Source organism: Bombyx mori, chromosome 3 (genome assembly GCF_030269925.1).
Source record: "Bombyx mori chromosome 3, ASM3026992v2".
Classification (NCBI taxonomy): Eukaryota; Metazoa; Arthropoda; class Insecta; order Lepidoptera; family Bombycidae; genus Bombyx; species Bombyx mori.
This window is the reverse complement of record NC_085109.1, coordinates 12,384,048-12,400,744: the sequence shown is the minus strand read 5'-3', so window position 1 is coordinate 12,400,744 and position 16,697 is coordinate 12,384,048. Positions and strand designations below refer to the sequence as shown.

The 16,697-nt window shown below is 36.9% G+C and overlaps 3 protein-coding genes across 4 annotated transcripts in view; all 3 read right to left on the bottom strand.

The window, feature by feature from the left end:
* The window catches only part of LOC101741857 (SH2 domain-containing protein 4B), a 96,007-nt gene extending 87,257 nt beyond the window's left edge, over positions 1–8,750 (bottom strand). The window contains exon 1 of one of the 2 annotated variants that reach the window (XM_012688864.4): positions 8,388–8,750. The gene's annotated coding sequence lies outside the window, so the exon portion shown is untranslated. The remainder of the gene's footprint in view (positions 1–8,387) is intronic. The other variant, XM_038018447.2, reaches the window with a different exon arrangement.
* Positions 8,751–9,795: 1,045 nt separating this feature from the next.
* LOC733128 (glyoxylate reductase/hydroxypyruvate reductase) lies at positions 9,796–12,384 on the bottom strand. Its single transcript, NM_001047075.1, is given in 3 exon segments — positions 9,796–10,526; positions 11,028–11,289; positions 11,842–12,384. Coding segments are annotated over 3 exon segments (1,047 nt in total). The 5' UTR covers positions 11,991–12,384; the 3' UTR covers positions 9,796–9,890.
* Positions 12,385–14,555: 2,171 nt separating this feature from the next.
* LOC101742007 (thioredoxin domain-containing protein 15) lies at positions 14,556–15,902 on the bottom strand. Its single transcript, XM_004924367.5, has 2 exons — positions 15,701–15,902; positions 14,556–15,456 (listed from the first exon to the last, which is right to left on the bottom strand). The coding sequence occupies exons 1-2, from the start codon at positions 15,750–15,752 to the stop codon at positions 14,642–14,644; spliced, it is 867 nt and encodes a 288-aa protein (XP_004924424.1). The 5' UTR covers positions 15,753–15,902; the 3' UTR covers positions 14,556–14,641.
* Positions 15,903–16,697: the final 795 nt, after the last annotated feature.

Genomic DNA, 16,697 nt, shown 5'->3' with positions numbered 1-16,697 from the left:
GGTATATAAGGCTATAAAAGTACATAAGACTACTCTGTGCTGTTGCATTTAAGTAGATATATGAGCGGACTGTGGTTGTGTGAGAAAAAACCGTGTGGCGATAAAAATCTTAGCCTGTAACCACACCCGCATACTTAGGACCTGTTTGGTAGAATCTCAAGGACTTCGTCTTGTTACAGGAGATATGTAGACTGTATGAATTGCGCTCAGGTAATACAAATGGCCTTGTTAAACATAAGGTAACTAAATACGTATTAAATAAATATAAATACATAAATACTAAGTAGATACTACTAAATACACAGCGCCGCTTTTTAAAACAGGTGTGAGCTTGATCTGTATCTGCTAATTTAATAATCTAATAATTTTCAGGAACATCAAGATGTTCAATTTACTTGAAAGTGTGTATACGTATGAAAGGTTCATAATACGTACTTAACAAATGTTCACGATTGACTTCGACGGTGAAGGATCAAACATCTTCTATCTTCTTCTTCTGTATATATAAAAATGAATTGCTGTTCGTTAGTCTCGCTAAAACTCGAGAACGGCTGGACCGATTTGGCTAATTTTGGTATTGAATTATTTATGGAAGTCCAGAGAAGGTTTAAAAGGTATCTAGATAAATATGAAAATGCTCGGAATTAAATAAAAATAACAATTTTGTTTTTCCTTTGTCCCCCGTCGGACGGATTCCTTTTGTTTGTTTTAAGTTTATTTTATACAAAAGTTTAGGTCTTTATTCGGTCGATTGAGGCACTACGAAGTCTGCCGGGTCAGCTAGTCGTGTAATAAAAATCAAACCCGCAAAATTATAATTTGTGTAACCGCAAGGGTAAATACCATCACCCTGCCTATTTCTGCCGTGAAGCCGTAATGCGTTTCAGTTTGAAGGGCGGGGCAGCTGTTGTAACTATACTGAGACCTTAGAACTTTTAATGCGTACCGTCAGGACGGAACGTACGCACAGACGGTCGGTGGAGCACTGTAACCGGCCTATTAAAGACTATTATTATAATCTAATTTAATAGGTGATAATCTTATTAAAAAGTGGTTACCCGTACCCGGTAATGGAGCATTCTTACGAAAAGAAGAATACGATTAAAAGAGGCAAGTTTCAGAAGTATTTTTTAAGTAATTGTGTTTGATCGAAATAAAATTTTATCATCATAGCAAACCAACAATTAAAAATTAAAATTCTAAAGCAAATAATACTGACCGTGCTTAAAATTAACTTGAATTACATACAATTACGAAGACAAGGAAAATAAATATTATAATATAACGTTAGCAAAAAACACAAAAAGTGTCATAAATTTACAGAGCGATTACATTCTCTGTGTGCGTTACTGTTCCGGTGCACTTTCGTGTGCGAATCATCTAATTGCTTTGTAGAAAGTCGTTGTTGCGTTTTTTTTAACTGTTCACTGCTTCCGAGCTGTTATAACAGGCGTGGATTAAGCTGGATTAAAAACGTCATACATCTTTAACACGTCGAACGCCAGATTAGAAACCATTCTCAGTGCAAGCGTGCATCTTGTGACCCCCATGGCGCGGCGTCATGGCGTACAAGTATTTGATAAAATATTTAAAAATATTAATTGGCGTATATGCACAAATGTACTTAAATCCAAGAAAAGTACCATGGTGTTGCTTTAATTAATTTTACCAAGGATTCCTTTAGTGACTTTTAATATCTTCTATCGCGGGCCTTGAGCACGGCGACTGAATCAAGAAATTCCGTAACGAAAATAAACTGACACCCCCAATACGCCTACTATGTAGCTCGCGTTCAACACATTCACACGTTGCGCTGGTGTAGTGTTTGTGAATAAGCGCGCGGCGTGACGTCGCACTGCATGAGCATCATGAAAAGTCTGCCCATCTCTCTCTCACGCGGTCTAGCTTATGAGTGTGAAGGGGACAGTTAATGTTAATGTTTATAAATATAGCGTGGTCTTATTTTTATTATTGTTTTAATATTAAATTATTATTGTCTAATTGCAATTGCATAAGTTGATAAAAAATGCTTTGCAATAGCTTTAGCAATAGCAGTCCCCGAGTGCCACACATCTTTTTTTTTAACGAGCGGTTCAAGATCGCCTTGTTCGTAACTGCCTCTCTGTACTCGTAATTTTCGTCCGTTACTTATTTATTATTACATGCGGATTCCGCGCTAACAAGATGAAAGTCTGATCACACTTTTAATGAATTCCGTTTGCATTCTCGCCGTCGCTGCACTCTGAAAGTGAATAGTTAAGATTTCGCTAATTAATGCACTAATTAAGCACAGTCTGCCTGAAATATTAGTGAATAAGACGATATCAAGTACATCCAATTTGATTCGTGCAAATACAATTTAAATCACTTATGATATAATACAATTGGTGCAATATTTATATTAATTAACGATACCTATATACCTACTATATAACACTAACGGTATCTATATACTAGAAGTATTAGTTTTTTATTATTCATCTTTTCGACTTTGATGATACTTGATGCTAGCCTTCCAGTTAGGTCAGCTGTTAAGTATCACAATTGAAATTTAGACTTCGTGCGAGCGGCGCCATTAACGAAATGATTTCTATGGGCTCCGGTAGCCAATTGCCAATTAGTTAATTGTTAATGTTGGTTCATGGTGAAACACAGCTGTAAGCTTCTCTGTCTATCTATGAACAGCAGTTTATGCAAATGAGTAGATATACATATATCAGTTATTGGCTCCTTTTTTTGTTTAAAGTCCTAAGTTGGGGCAGAGGGTTGTAACAGTATTTCGCGATCGTTCAAGGCTTGCCTTGGGACATGTATGTGCTTGTCCTGAGAGTATAGCCCAGCCTTTCCCAAAGTCGACGATAACGCCCCCTTGTGGGTGCTGCAGACCTAAAGGGGGGCAGTAACAGACCCAGAAAAAAATTGGAGCGTTGTGAAGAAGCTTGGGAGGCGATTTGTAATTCAATTTAGAAGGACTCTTAGACACCAACTGAGCTCTCCCTATAGTGGTTTGTAAGTGTGTGAAAAAATGAGGGCGCTAAAAAATATTTTATTCTCAAACTGGCCGGTAGACAAAATAAGTTTGGCAGCCCCTGGTATAGCCTATCTATCTCCGTTAGGGACGCGTGATCTGCTTATTAATTGGCATTTCCCGACACACCTCTCACAGGTCTTCGTTTGAGATCTTCCCAGGCAAGTAAATCAAGTTTTTGCCGACGAAAATCTGAATTGCCTACGTGATTATTTTGATTACCTTCTATGTTTCACGCCCTTACTTTGGCTCCCAAGGAGAGGTCATTGCCGTAGTAGCATCAAATAAAGATAAGTACATTAACACCGCAATAAAGCGCTTCAATATAATTCTTAGTGATAGACTCGGCGATGCATGCCCGGTGTGCTTGGTGCGAATTTTTTAACGTTCTCGCTAGCGTAAAAGTTAACCCAATTTTGTATGCAGTTGTAATTTTAGAATAGCGCCCCTAACGGCAAACGTAGGCAAACGATCCCATTCTATACTTTAAGAGCTAACTTTCACGCTATCGAGAACGTTAAAAAACTCGCACTAAGCACACGGATCTCACGTTGTAGATGTCTATGGGCTCCAGTAACCACTTAACATCAGGTGGGCTGTGAGCTCGTCCGTCCATCTAAGCAATAAAAAAAAAAAAAAAAAAAATTATGGTCAGTGAAACGCTCATACTGGTCTATTAACTGTGGACATGACAACGGATAACCATCGCATATTAAATATGACATCATCTTCGTAATCCATTGATGACAAGAATTCATTCTTTGTAGGTACAACTGGTTAAAGTCAACGTCGTGCATTTTACGCAACAGTATCCAAACCGAAACAAAAGTGAAGTATTTATTCTAACCCAACCTTAGTCTACCTAATAATAGAAGATTAGAGAGAAAATTGCATAAAAATTGCAGTTTTAGAAATTAATGTATATGAAAGGGTCATTACTATATTTATCGACATAGGTTCAATGTCTATCGCTCAGATTTCCTTAGATATTTTACGTTCGACGATACATCGTAATGACTAAGAACCAAGGTAACAAAGTTTTTAGGAAAGGCCAGTTTAGAAATAAAGAACAAAAATTGTATCCGCCATCTTTGAACTTCTTTTTAATTTAAAGAATTTAATTTAACTTTTAAGCGGGAAACGCGGCAGTGAAATTTCGTGAATTGTTTTTTTAATTGAATTTAACTGATTTTGTTAATTTAGTTTTTTTACGGGATTAAACGTGGAATAATTAAGCTTGGCTTTATTAAATGTTTAGCATATGTGACGGTACACAAATATGGGAAACAAAGCGCTGAACATGACTCCTCGGGTTCTCCAAAAGTAAATTTGCAGTACCTAAATAGTTACCATTTTACTGAAATTTCAGTTCATTTAATTTCATCCCATCAATAAATGAGCTTCTATATGTAGGTACCGTAAAATGGGGCGTTTAGGGACAAATTCCAACTTTATGAGCAATTTTAAGGTAGTTGTTGATGTATATATTGCTATATCAGGATCAAAATGATTGAGTCTTGGGGCCATCTTTGTTGTCTAATTTAAAATTATGCAACTAGCATTCCAGTTTAAGCAAAAAATGCAAAAATAGGTGCAATCCCTATTTACCCGAAAATTGCGGTTAATTGGGACGAAATGAGAAATTTGCTAGGGCTGGCACTACTTTTATTTTTATATATAGTTTTAATTTATTTATTTATTTAGTTGCACCAACAAAGTGATCATCAATAAAAAAAATTTAAAAACTGACAAAAGTACATGGCAGACATCACCTCAATTATAGGTGCAATCGACAGTGCTGATATTTCTATCTGGGTTAAGAGATTAGGTGTGTCGGTTATTCCATGGATTAATCAGATGAATACCCCCACTCTGAACAAATATTTAATATTTTATTAAGTATTACTTAGACATTTTTGTCCACCTTGAGATTTCATTGATCTTGTTACATGTCTCTGCAAAATCGACTTACTTATATTAAATTGCTTATCTATTTCAACTAAAGACTTATTCCCAATTTCGCTTCGAATAAACCAGATTTTTAACAACAAATTTAAAAAAATATTGTTATAACTACATAGACAACCCTACAAACCTGTACCTATTTATACTTAGGTCGTTTCCATTTCACGTATTCTCATCCCAATTGACCCCTTTTTCGTTGTTATTTGTACCTAAGACGTCCCTAATATCCCCAAAAACAACAGATTTTTACATGTATTTTTATTTAATCAAATACATTAAAACCAATAACAACTGAGACTTACCTTTAATATATATGCTGGTTCAAACACTAAATAACGTTTATAAATCATAGTCGTCTTCTATTATTATCAAATAAATAAAAGAGAGCAAAGTTTCTAGCACTAAAATAATTACCACCACAGGAAGTTAATTTGAAACGCGATTTTTTATAAGTTAGCAGCTATTATCGTGCATATTCAGAGTTATTTTGTGAACTTTCAACATTCTACTATTAAACTACAAAAAATGGAAGATTTTGCAACGAATATAAAACTTATATTGAGCGTCGAAAGATTTTCCCGGTTTTTTCCCGATTCGCCTCTCAATCCCTAAACGCCCCATTTTACCGGTACCTATTTAATTCAATATTTCTTTAACAATTTGCAGATGTTTATAAACTATCTAACTAACGTTTATAGACTAACAATAATGGAATAGCAAGAAGGTAATTGCCATACTTAAAAAAGAAAAAGAGTTACATTTAATTTTCAACTACATATGGTATACCTACTATTGCTTTTTAAATTAGGCCCCAGTTTTAAAATGTCTCCAACGTCAAATTTAACATATTATTTTAATTTTCACTAGGTACATGATTATTTAAGATTTTATACATGGTCTAGTCCACAACAGTGTTTACATTGACTTTGGTTGGCGTTTTAAAGTGAGGTCCCACCACGTATGTCTGTTTGTACGTTACTGGTTTGTCGAAAGGCTTACGCCTCGTGATAGTCTGACAATAAAATTACCCATCTAGGCCATTATGGCAGAAAAAATAGTTATTACAAAACGCTATACTATTAAGTAATATTTGAACCTTTAAACAGTGTTAAAATAGTCGTCAATTGTATTAGAAAATATCGATAATAACGTCCTCATTGTTTTAATCATCGATATTTTAATTATTGACTCATCCTTCATATAGCACCCACTCAGACATGATCATTTATATTTATTACCGAAAATCAAATCAAAAGCTTAATACATTGCGATCTCAGAGCACCGTAGTAAAGGCAGTAGCGTTTATAAAAACTGTGGAGGCAGGCTTTCGCTTAGTGTTTAATAAAGACTAACAGTGGATATAAGAAGCATTCGAAACAGCTTAAATCACCAATTTCAATATTAATATACTGTTAGGCCGGTAAGAGTAATGCCATCTATCGCCGAATAGCCGAACGAATATCAAAGATCTAGTAGCATCTGGAACGCACGAGAAATACAACGCCATCTATTGTCAGATAGCGGAAACACACATCGAAAGTACTCGACTTGTGAGGAATGTTCTCGACGATTCTAGGGATGTCGTATCGGCTATAAAGCATTACAGAAATGGCACGCCGGCAGTTAGTAATCGAAACTACTCGAAGCGAAACAGCGAACGGATCACCTGAAGCGAAGCGGAAAAAACGAATTGAGAATTTTAAAGTATTTGTGAAGTGTTTTAAATATATTTTTTGATAAACACAGTGTTAAGTTGTAATTCGGGAGAATTGTTATTTATCCCGAACCCCGGGGCGTAACAATAACTTGAGTGTTTATGATTACAGAACTTAATTTTCAAGATATCTAATTGATTTTTATAAATTTAATTCATATAAAAGACAGAAATAGTAAATAGTTCTTGCGACGCAAGAGTTTAAGTCCAATGAACTTTGATTACATTAATTTGCATAATTACTACTAGGGCGCGTTGTATACTAACTACTACAGACGGGTCGAGCGAACGAACCGCGTAGCAGTCCTACAAGTGAATCTGCGAAGTTATGCCTCAAAGAGGGGACGCCATTCAGGTTATAATTTGCATATGGGTTCCGATAACCAATTAACACGAGGTGGGTTATGGAATTATTCACACATCGACAAAAATATTTTTTTCCTCTTTGACATGTGTATATGTTTCAATATACATAAATATTGATCGTTTCCAGAGATATTTTTTGCCACGTATCATCCGGCTATGGAATGAGCTCCCCTCCACGGTGTTTCCCGAGCGCTATGACATGTCCTTCTTCAAACGAGGCTTGTGGAAAGTACTTAATGGTAGGCAGCGGCTTGGCTATGCCCCTGGCATTCCTGAAGCTCATGGGCGACAGTAACCACTCACCATCAGCTGGGCCGTACGCTCGTCTGCCTACAAGAGCAATAAAAAAAATAAAAAAACGTTACTACCCGCCGGGCGTAGCTGTCTTTTATTTGTAATTTTTATTGCTTGGATGGGTGGACGAGCTCGCGGTCCACCTGATGTTAAATGGTTATCGGAGCCAATATACATCTACAATGTAAATGCCGTCACCCACCTTGAGACACGAGTTGTAAGGCCTCACTTTTAAGCCCAATAGCCTAATAGCCTCTTAGGCTACCAGCGAAGAGGTAGAGGAAAAAAGATCACTCTAGTGTGTAGTGTAGTTTTGTGTACTGGATTTAATAACTTTTAACATTATGTACTTAATGCATTCTATACATTATCATCTGTGCAAACACTAGACTATAAAAAAAACGTGACAAGCATTGTCAATATCTGCTCTTCAATTAATAATTACGGTTTAATTTCTAATAAGTATCTAACCTACCTTTTAATGCTAATCAATACAATTAACTATATTATGGTTCTAGGGGTTTATTCACCCGCATTGTTAGGTAGATAGGTACCCAATTTATTTATTTGGGTACGTAATTAATATTTTGGCGTTTATAGTTAGGTTATTTAAATGTGGACGAACTTTTACAAGGGCAGACCGCAATTTCAAGCGTGACGGCTTTTTAACATGAAGGTAGGTACTGTGATCTACTGGTCTCTATTCTTTTTTTTTTCATTTTAGTTACAGATAGACATATAAGAATTGGCAAAGGAATTCGGACAATAGCTGTTGGTAAATTTAACAAATTGGCTAATTTGTTTTTTTAAGAACTGAACAATTCTACAACCCAAGTCGTGTTAATGGTTACCGGGGCTCAAGACGTGAAGGCGACGGAAGGTTTATTATTGTCCTATATAGTCAGACAAGCTCACAGCTCACCCGGTATTAGGTGGTCACCATTGGGTACCACCACCAGAATATTTAAAATGAAAGTAACATGACCAAGATTTTTTTTGAAATTTATATACCTAACTTACCTCTCAAGTCACAGCATCCCGGCTCCGTCAAATAAGACCAACGTGACCGAAATTTTATTGAGACGATTCCAATTTCACAGTTATAATAAATTCGTTTAAAGCACGTATAATGTATGGCGGCCACTCGCCCTGCGCACGTGAGCACGCGACGGCCCGCCGATTGCACTGCAGTCTCGCAGACCGCTTCGAAACTTGGTTTAAGCAAAAAGTTTTCACTTGTTTACAGCAGCAAGCCTCACGGTTCGTGATTTTGCCCCACTTTTAAGATATCTCGATCGGTGGACGAGACAGTGAGCTTATCCTTGGTTTAGTCGTAAATCGCACTGTTAAAATCTAATCTAAAAAACGGTCAGAGTGCTTAGTGCGAGTTTCTTAACGTGCTCGATAGCGTAAAAGTTAACCCAATTTTATGCAGTTGGAACGGCGCCCCTAGCGGCAAACGTACGCAAACGATCCCATTCCATACAAATATGAGTTAACTTTTACTCTATCTGAATCCTATTTTCTGATTAAAACATGCGCGGCGGACCGCATGAAAACAAGATGAAGTTTTCTGGTAAGCCCTATTCTAAAAAACAGTCCACACATGGAAGGCCAGCCAGACGCTAGATTGAACATACCTTATGTTATTATATCTGTATATCTGTCTTGTAAAGACAAAATAAAAGGAATCGGTATATTTCTGCTTTATAGGCAGTCGTGATCATGACTTACCTGGGTTTAAGTGCTTACTGAAGCTCATAGACAATATAACTTGTGATTTGCTACCCTCTTTGAGATATTGAGGTTGAAGTCTTATGAAGTCGTCGTGGCCTAAAGGATAAAACGTCCGATGCATTCATGTTGAGTGATGCACCGGTGTTCAAATCCCAGGCGGGTACCAATTTTTCTAATGAAATACGTATTCAACAAATGTTGAAAATTAACTTCCACAGTGAAGGAATAACATCGTGTAATAAAAATGAAACCCACAAAATTATAATTTGCGTAATTACTGGTGGTAGGACCTCTTGTGAGTCCGCGCGGGTAGGTACCACCGCCCCGCCTATTTCTGTCGTGAAGCAGTAATGCGTTTCGGTTTGAAGGGTGGGGCAGCCGTTGTAACTATACTTGAGACCTTAGAACTTATATCTCAAGGTGGGTAGCGCATTTACGTCGTAGTTGTCTATGGGCTCCAGTAACCACTTAACATCAGGTGGGCTGTGAGCTCGTCCACCCATCTAGCAATTAAAAAAAAAAAGGAATTATGCTGTTTAATGGCTGTAATGCTATACAAACAGGAACAAATTACCACTTTGTGTGCCACCTGCCAGTTTAGCCTTCAGGATACAATCTATCACCACTGAGTTCTATTTACAAATGTTATAGTAACAAAGCTACATTGGAAACCAAGGATAATAATGGGAAATAATTTTCATGAATTTTATTCATGGTTACTAATTTGACAAAATGCATAGCAAATACTCTTTCTTATACATGAATTTTAAAATAAGAGTCAAAGTTTCACTTCAACTCAGCCGGCATGTCAGTACCGTGAAGGGCAGCTAGTATATTCCTTGCTGTTAGTTCACTCATGGTGTTCCTAGCTTCAATCGTAGCACTTCCTATATGAGGTAGAACCACACAATTGCTCAGCTTGAACAATGGATTATCCAAAGGTAGTGGTTCAGGAGACGTAACATCCAAACCGGCTGCCCTGATCTTATTGGTTTTCAGTGCTTCAATCAAAGCATCTTGATCTACAGTTCCACCACGACTTGTATTTACAAAAATGGCTGTATCCTTCATCTTTTCAAACGCTTCCTTGTTGAATATCTCTTTAGTTTCAGGAACTAGTGCTGCACAACAAATCACAAAGTCGCTTTGGGTGAGGAGTTCATCGAAACTGACTTTGACAGCACCAGTTTCCTTCTCTTCAGGTCTATGACTGCGATTAAAATAAATGATTCTTTCTGTGTTGAATGCTTTAACCCTTCGTGCTACTGCCTGACCTATTCTCCCAAATCCAACAATGCCAACAGTGGCACCAGCCAGTCCAGGTCCTGTCATCCAAGTGGGTGCCCATGAAACCCAACCACCGGTTTTGGCTTCATGTATAGCTTCAGGAACTCGACGTGATGTAGCCAAGAGCAGGGCTAGCTGAAACCGAATACAACTCTCGCTGATTTTCAAAACATAAATAATTAATATAAGTATTTGGTTTTATTCATAATGCCTTATCAAGTCTTTGTAAGCATGTTATAAGATCGTCAAAGAGCATTATCTATATTAATATTGGTTTGCACAAAGATGGCTTATAACCTGGATTAACATAGGAAACTTTTTACAATGGTAAATAACATAACCAGACCAATCTATTTTTCTGTATCTATTAATCTGTTTATCTACTATAGTAAATATGCCACAAAGTTACGTGAAGCGAAATGGAGTGACAACAGCAAGTGTTCATCTTAGAAAAATGATAATGTGTTTCTTTCTTTCTGAACCACTAATATAATGCAAGTGAAAATAATGTTGTATGGATAAAATTCTGAAGAAGATAATGGCTATGGCATGGTAAATATTTTACTTAACTAGCGATTATTAACATGCAAGAATGCTTCAATGTTAGAAGATGTATACTTTGTAAATAAGACTTACAGTTAATTCAGCAGTAGCATCAGTCAAAACATCCGGAGTGTACCCAATACGGACACCCCTTTTCTTGCATTCTGCCACATCAATATGATCATGGCCCACAGAAATAGTAGCCACAACCTTCAAACTAGGTCCTGCTGCATCTAATAGCTCCGTGTCAATCTTATCAGTTAAAGAACAGTAGATACCATTAACACCAGCAACTTCTTTCAATAACTCAGCTCTCGGCACTGGAGAAGGTTGATTCCATAGATTAACATCACATCTGGAACATGTTTTGTATTATCAATTTGATGAAGTTTACTCATTATTTCATAACAATGTTAAAAGCTTATACTGAATGCCAAAACCTATTTCTTATAACTTGTTGTCATAGTTAGTTGAGTCTAAGCCTACTGAAAGATTTTGGTACTCTATTTTCTAATTTCTGTCTTTATTTGATTAGGTATTCAATTACAATTTGACCCACCTGGTGGTGGGTGGTTACCCCATGGACTTCAGCAATGCCAGGGGCAGAGCCAAGCCGCTGCCTACTGTTAAATTGTTATTTTTCATAAATTAGGTTTTTTATTATTGAAATAAAATACTTAAGATGAAAAACTTGTGAAAATAAAACAATAACTAATGTATTTGGTTAAATGAATGAATTCCAGGTTTAAGGAAATTAATTACGCACTTAAACCACCAGTAAAATCATTATGCAAGCTGAAATAAAATCTCAAAGTTCTCATTAACATAATGTAATAACCTAGAAGTTAAAGATTTCAAGTTAAATTAATTAACAGTCACACAGCTTACACGTTAAATTGACACTTACTGATCTTTTAGAAGTTGTACTCCACTCTCTGGCATATCAGACCTCGTCACGTATATTTGATATCGTCCTTTTGCACTCATGTTCCTTACAATAGCAATACCACCACGAAACAGACCTGAGGTGGTCGTTAAAATACTTCTATAAAACATGAATTTCGTGACGTTCCGGATGACCGACTTCCGGGTCTCTCGTTTCAATACAACTGAAGGTTATTAATTGTTATTTCTCTGGCAAGTATTTAGGCGGTGACACTTGGTTTTTAACTTTGTCCTCGGCCTTGAAAAATGACGGTTTAGCGAAGTAAATAGAAGCATGAAGCACGACCACTGTGCCAAGCAAAACTTTGCCTTTAGTCGACTTAATGAAAGACAGAGCACTCATATTAATGAAGGATGAAATTTTTATAACTGCTGTGTTACGCTATGTACCTAATACAGGTGAATAACACTACCAAATCTCTTTAATAACATGGATTTCTTCAAGTCACTCATATTACACTTAAATACACATATATACCTAGGTACCTACATAATATTATTTAAGTACGTCATAACTGATAAAATATTACATAGAATATACACATTAATAAATATAATATTTTGCACGTGACGTCATTTATAGTGTAGACTTTGATTGGTTGCCACTTGTCAAATTGACGTTATTCTTACACCGGTCACTCACATGCGCACGAATACGCAAACCCGCAAGTGTAGGACGACATTTGCAAATGATTATGCAAAGTTTTCGCTGCATTCGTGGTTTTCCAAGCTGTGTCGGTTTTTTAACAGAAATCAAAACGCGCGAACCGCGATCCTTTGCGTAGTCTCCCACACATTCGTGTGACCGGTTGCGCCCAGGATTGCGAAGGCAACGCACGTTTCGCTATTTTCATAGATCGTGACGTCTACTGTGTAGCGTATCTTCATCAAAAGAAATCCCATAAAAACAGCATGGCTGTTAATGATGTCTGGGAAAGAATTCAAAACTCTTTTTCTCTTCAATGTTCTATTGACGAATTAAAAAGGAGGAGACATTCGTGAGACATTCGTAAACAAGTGTAGGAGGAAGCGCAAACGTAAAGTACCGAACCCATTTGCACAGCCGCTAAGTTTGCGAATGAATGTTTGCCGGCCCTTCACATGCGCGCAAATATTCGTACATTGTACGAATGTTTTTTTTTATTTTTTATTGCCCTTGTAGGCAAACGAGCATACGGCCCACCTGATGGTGAGTGGTTACCGTCGCCCATGGACTTCAGCAATGCCAGGGGCAGAGCCAAGCTGCTGCATACCGCTTAATACTCTCCACAAGCCTCGTTTGAAGAGTGACATGTCATAGCGCTCGGGAAACACCGTGGAGGGGAGCTCATTCCATAGCCGGATGGTACGTGGCAAAAAAGATCTCTGGAAACGCACTGTGGATAACCGCAGTGGCTCCAGGTAGTATGGATGAACTCTACTCCGGTGGCGGGCGGTGCGATGGTAAAAACGAGATGCCGGTATCATCTCGAACAATTCCTCGCATGTGTTTGCGCGCATGTGAGTGGCCGGCATAAGTGTTGCTTTTCATCACTCACTTCCTACCCTAATGCTATTTTAGTAAGTTGTATTCTGCTGCTTACCAGCTGGACTCTCTTTCAACTTGTTTTACAAATACAATTCTTATTAAAGAGATAAAAATTGTCTTAAATGTAATACTACGTAGACTAGTAGACTCCAGATTATTTTGGTAGACACTACCCCAACAGCGTGACATTTGAGAAAGATAGATTAATCACCTATGAATTGACCCAGTTGAATTTACACAATATCAATTTAAAAATGACCTCCGCATTAGCTGATTTTAGTTTAAATTTTCTTCGTGGCTAATACCTATTTCTGTTCACGAATCATAAACAAAATAAAGACTGACAATATTTAAACTGTGCCGAAAGTTCTTAAACACCCCATGCACTTTGTTATACATATTTCAAATTAGGCCAACTAAGAGAACTCGCCGTTTCAATTCGATTTTTAAAAAACCGCTCTGGGAGTATGTAATCTCGTTTCTTACTCTTTAAAGTAGATCTGATGATGGATCATTAATAACTTTTTAATGGATCTTAGTTCACGAATAGAGGTCAATAAAAATCCGGTTACTTTTTTATTTTTTTTATTGCCTTTGTAGGCAGACGCGCATACGGCCCACCTGATGGTGTGTGGTTACCGTCGCCCATGGACTTCAGCAATGCCGAAGCATGGACTGCAGCAGCTATACTACAAAATTATTACAATCAACATCATCTTTTGATTGACCAGTGAAACGCAAGCAAAAGTACTGTCTGGCAGATAGGGAAATGAATTCAAGGACAGGATTCTGCAATTAGGGATAGCTAACAAAAGTGGCAATAGGCAGCCAAGTCACTACTTTTATTTCTTTGAATTACTAACAAGATTTGTATTAGAGTAGAAATCATAACGTGAATACTGCCACTCAGGCAGCATTCACATAAATAACTACCTAATCATTTCCCAAGAAATACCAGTTGGAAATCTCAATACCCTGATAAAATACTCAGGGAGCACTGTTACATTTTCTAGTACATATCTTATGACAATCACAGGACGACGTGGGATGGTGCTATTCTAGGCTGACTACATGGTTGAATCCAATTTCAATTATTAATTAAAGTATTTTTCATATGTAAATCTGCTTGATCTTTTAAACAAACAAAACAACAAATCAAATTATTTATTCATCCTCACTTTCACCTATCAAATAATAAATAAATAAAGTGCACAGATAATCAAACAGTTCATAATCAATCTGTATGTTCATGCTGGGCCTCAGATTCCCGCCAATTATTCTGTACCATCTCCACTATCATAGTCCACCATTTTGATTGCACAAAATAATAAACTGAACAAACCAAGATGAACAGCCATGATAAAATAAGAAAATAATCAGTTTCTTTCTCCACTACACTAGAAACAGGACCTTGAAAATCCTTTGAAGTGACGAGTAGCACTTGAGGATTCTGACCAGTGATGGCATGAACAAACTTACTGAATGAGTGTATGTTATATTCTGTCCCGTTGAATTTTCCAACAGGCCTTCCATTATGGAACATTTTCAAAGTCGGCACCCCTATAATACCATATTGAGCATTTATGCCATGGTACTTCAGAGCATCTACTGCCACCATTTTAACATTAGGATATGATCTAGATAGAGCATTGAAATGTGGTGCTGCATGAGCACTGAACGGACATGCTCTAGCGTAAAACAGTACTAAGACACAGTCTGCCTCTACATCTCTTGTTGTGATATCAGGGTTTATTTGAAGCAATTTTCCCAAATACGTTGCATTTATAAGTTCTACTGTTGGCTCTACCTCTTCTGAGACATCATACACAATCTCTTTACATTTAACGAGTTTTCTAGTTTCATTTACATTCTGCGTTTTATTTTCTGCAGTGACATTTGCTAGTGTCATTGTGTTGTAAAGGTTTGTAAGAGTTTTATTGACGTCTGACACAACATTGGAGAGTAATGATTCTGATTCATCGACATTTGGAACGTCTTCTAATTGGGTTTCTTCAGATACATCATATTGTCTTGTTATTGGAGCTAAACCTGAGGAAAAATATTGATATATCATAGTACTTTTTTTTAAATATCCTGTATTATTTTAACAATACCATTATGATATTGTGGTATGGCATACTTAGTTACAGATTCTATAATGACAAAGCGAATAACAAAATTAATCATATGCAAATCTATCAAAATTAAATCAATATGACCGGTAAAATTAATGTTAGTGAATAGAATAGAAAAGTATTTTGTTAATAATAAGCCGATAAACAATCTTACTTACATATTAATAAAACCACCACAAGATTTACATTCTTCACTATACAAACACACATCGTACGTTTATTATTTACAGATAGTTAATTACTTATATAAATTTTTCCAAGAGTCGAAATAACTTTTTACAATCTTAACTCTTTCAGTAGACATTGAATTCAAAACATTGGAGTTGTCATGTTGTCACTGACAAATCGTGAGTGTCAGTACTGTCAGTAGTAGTTTTAAGATTTTCTAAATGTAAAGGCGAAAGTATTGTATCATGCATCCTAGCTAGTAAGAGCAGTGTATCGCAGAATCTAATCTAAATCTAAAATCTAATGATCGGAAAGGCGACCCACTGAGAAGATCCGGCAAGAAACTCAGTGGGCTGTGTCTATGGATTACTTTACTCGTTGGGACCTTTGTCGCAAACGACGGGTTCGGCGAGGACGGTGACCGGTGCTTGAGGTACCTAAAAGCACCGTTAATGAATCGGGAGGATCCGTAATGACGCGAAACGGTTAATAAACCACTATTATTACACATAAACCTAAAGAAGCACTAAATTAACAAAGTAAAACAATTCACACAAAGTAGCCCCTCGCGTTCCCGCCAAAAAAATTTAGTATACGTCACTTGAATAGGTTTAGTGGGTGTCTACATGAAGTGTAAATGTATATATAATGTATTTAGATAAATAATGTATTATTTATAGATGATAGACCATAGATAATACACTTATTATGTGCACTGAAGTATGATTATATGATAGACACAATTGTTTTATAATAGCTACTGCTACACTTATTACTTTATTACTGGTGGTAGGACCACTTGTGAGTCCGCACGGTACCACTATCCTGTCTATTTCTGCCGTGAAGCATTAATGCGTTTCGGTTTGAAGGGTGGGGCAGCCGTTGTAACTATACTTGAGACCTTAGAAATTATATCTCAAGGTGGGTGGCGCATTTATGTTGTAGATGTCTATGGGCCTCAATAACAACTTAACACCAGGTTGGCTG

Bases quoted from the DNA above. Each gene is read 5' to 3' on its own strand.
- LOC101742007 (XM_004924367.5), bottom strand. From the start codon at position 15,752: ATGTGTGTTTGTATAGTGAAGAATGTAAATCTTGTGGTGGTTTTATTA. The intron at 15,457-15,700 runs GTAAGTAAGATT...ATTTTTCCTCAG, and splicing joins TGTGGTGGTTTTATTAATAT to GTTTAGCTCCAATAACAAGA.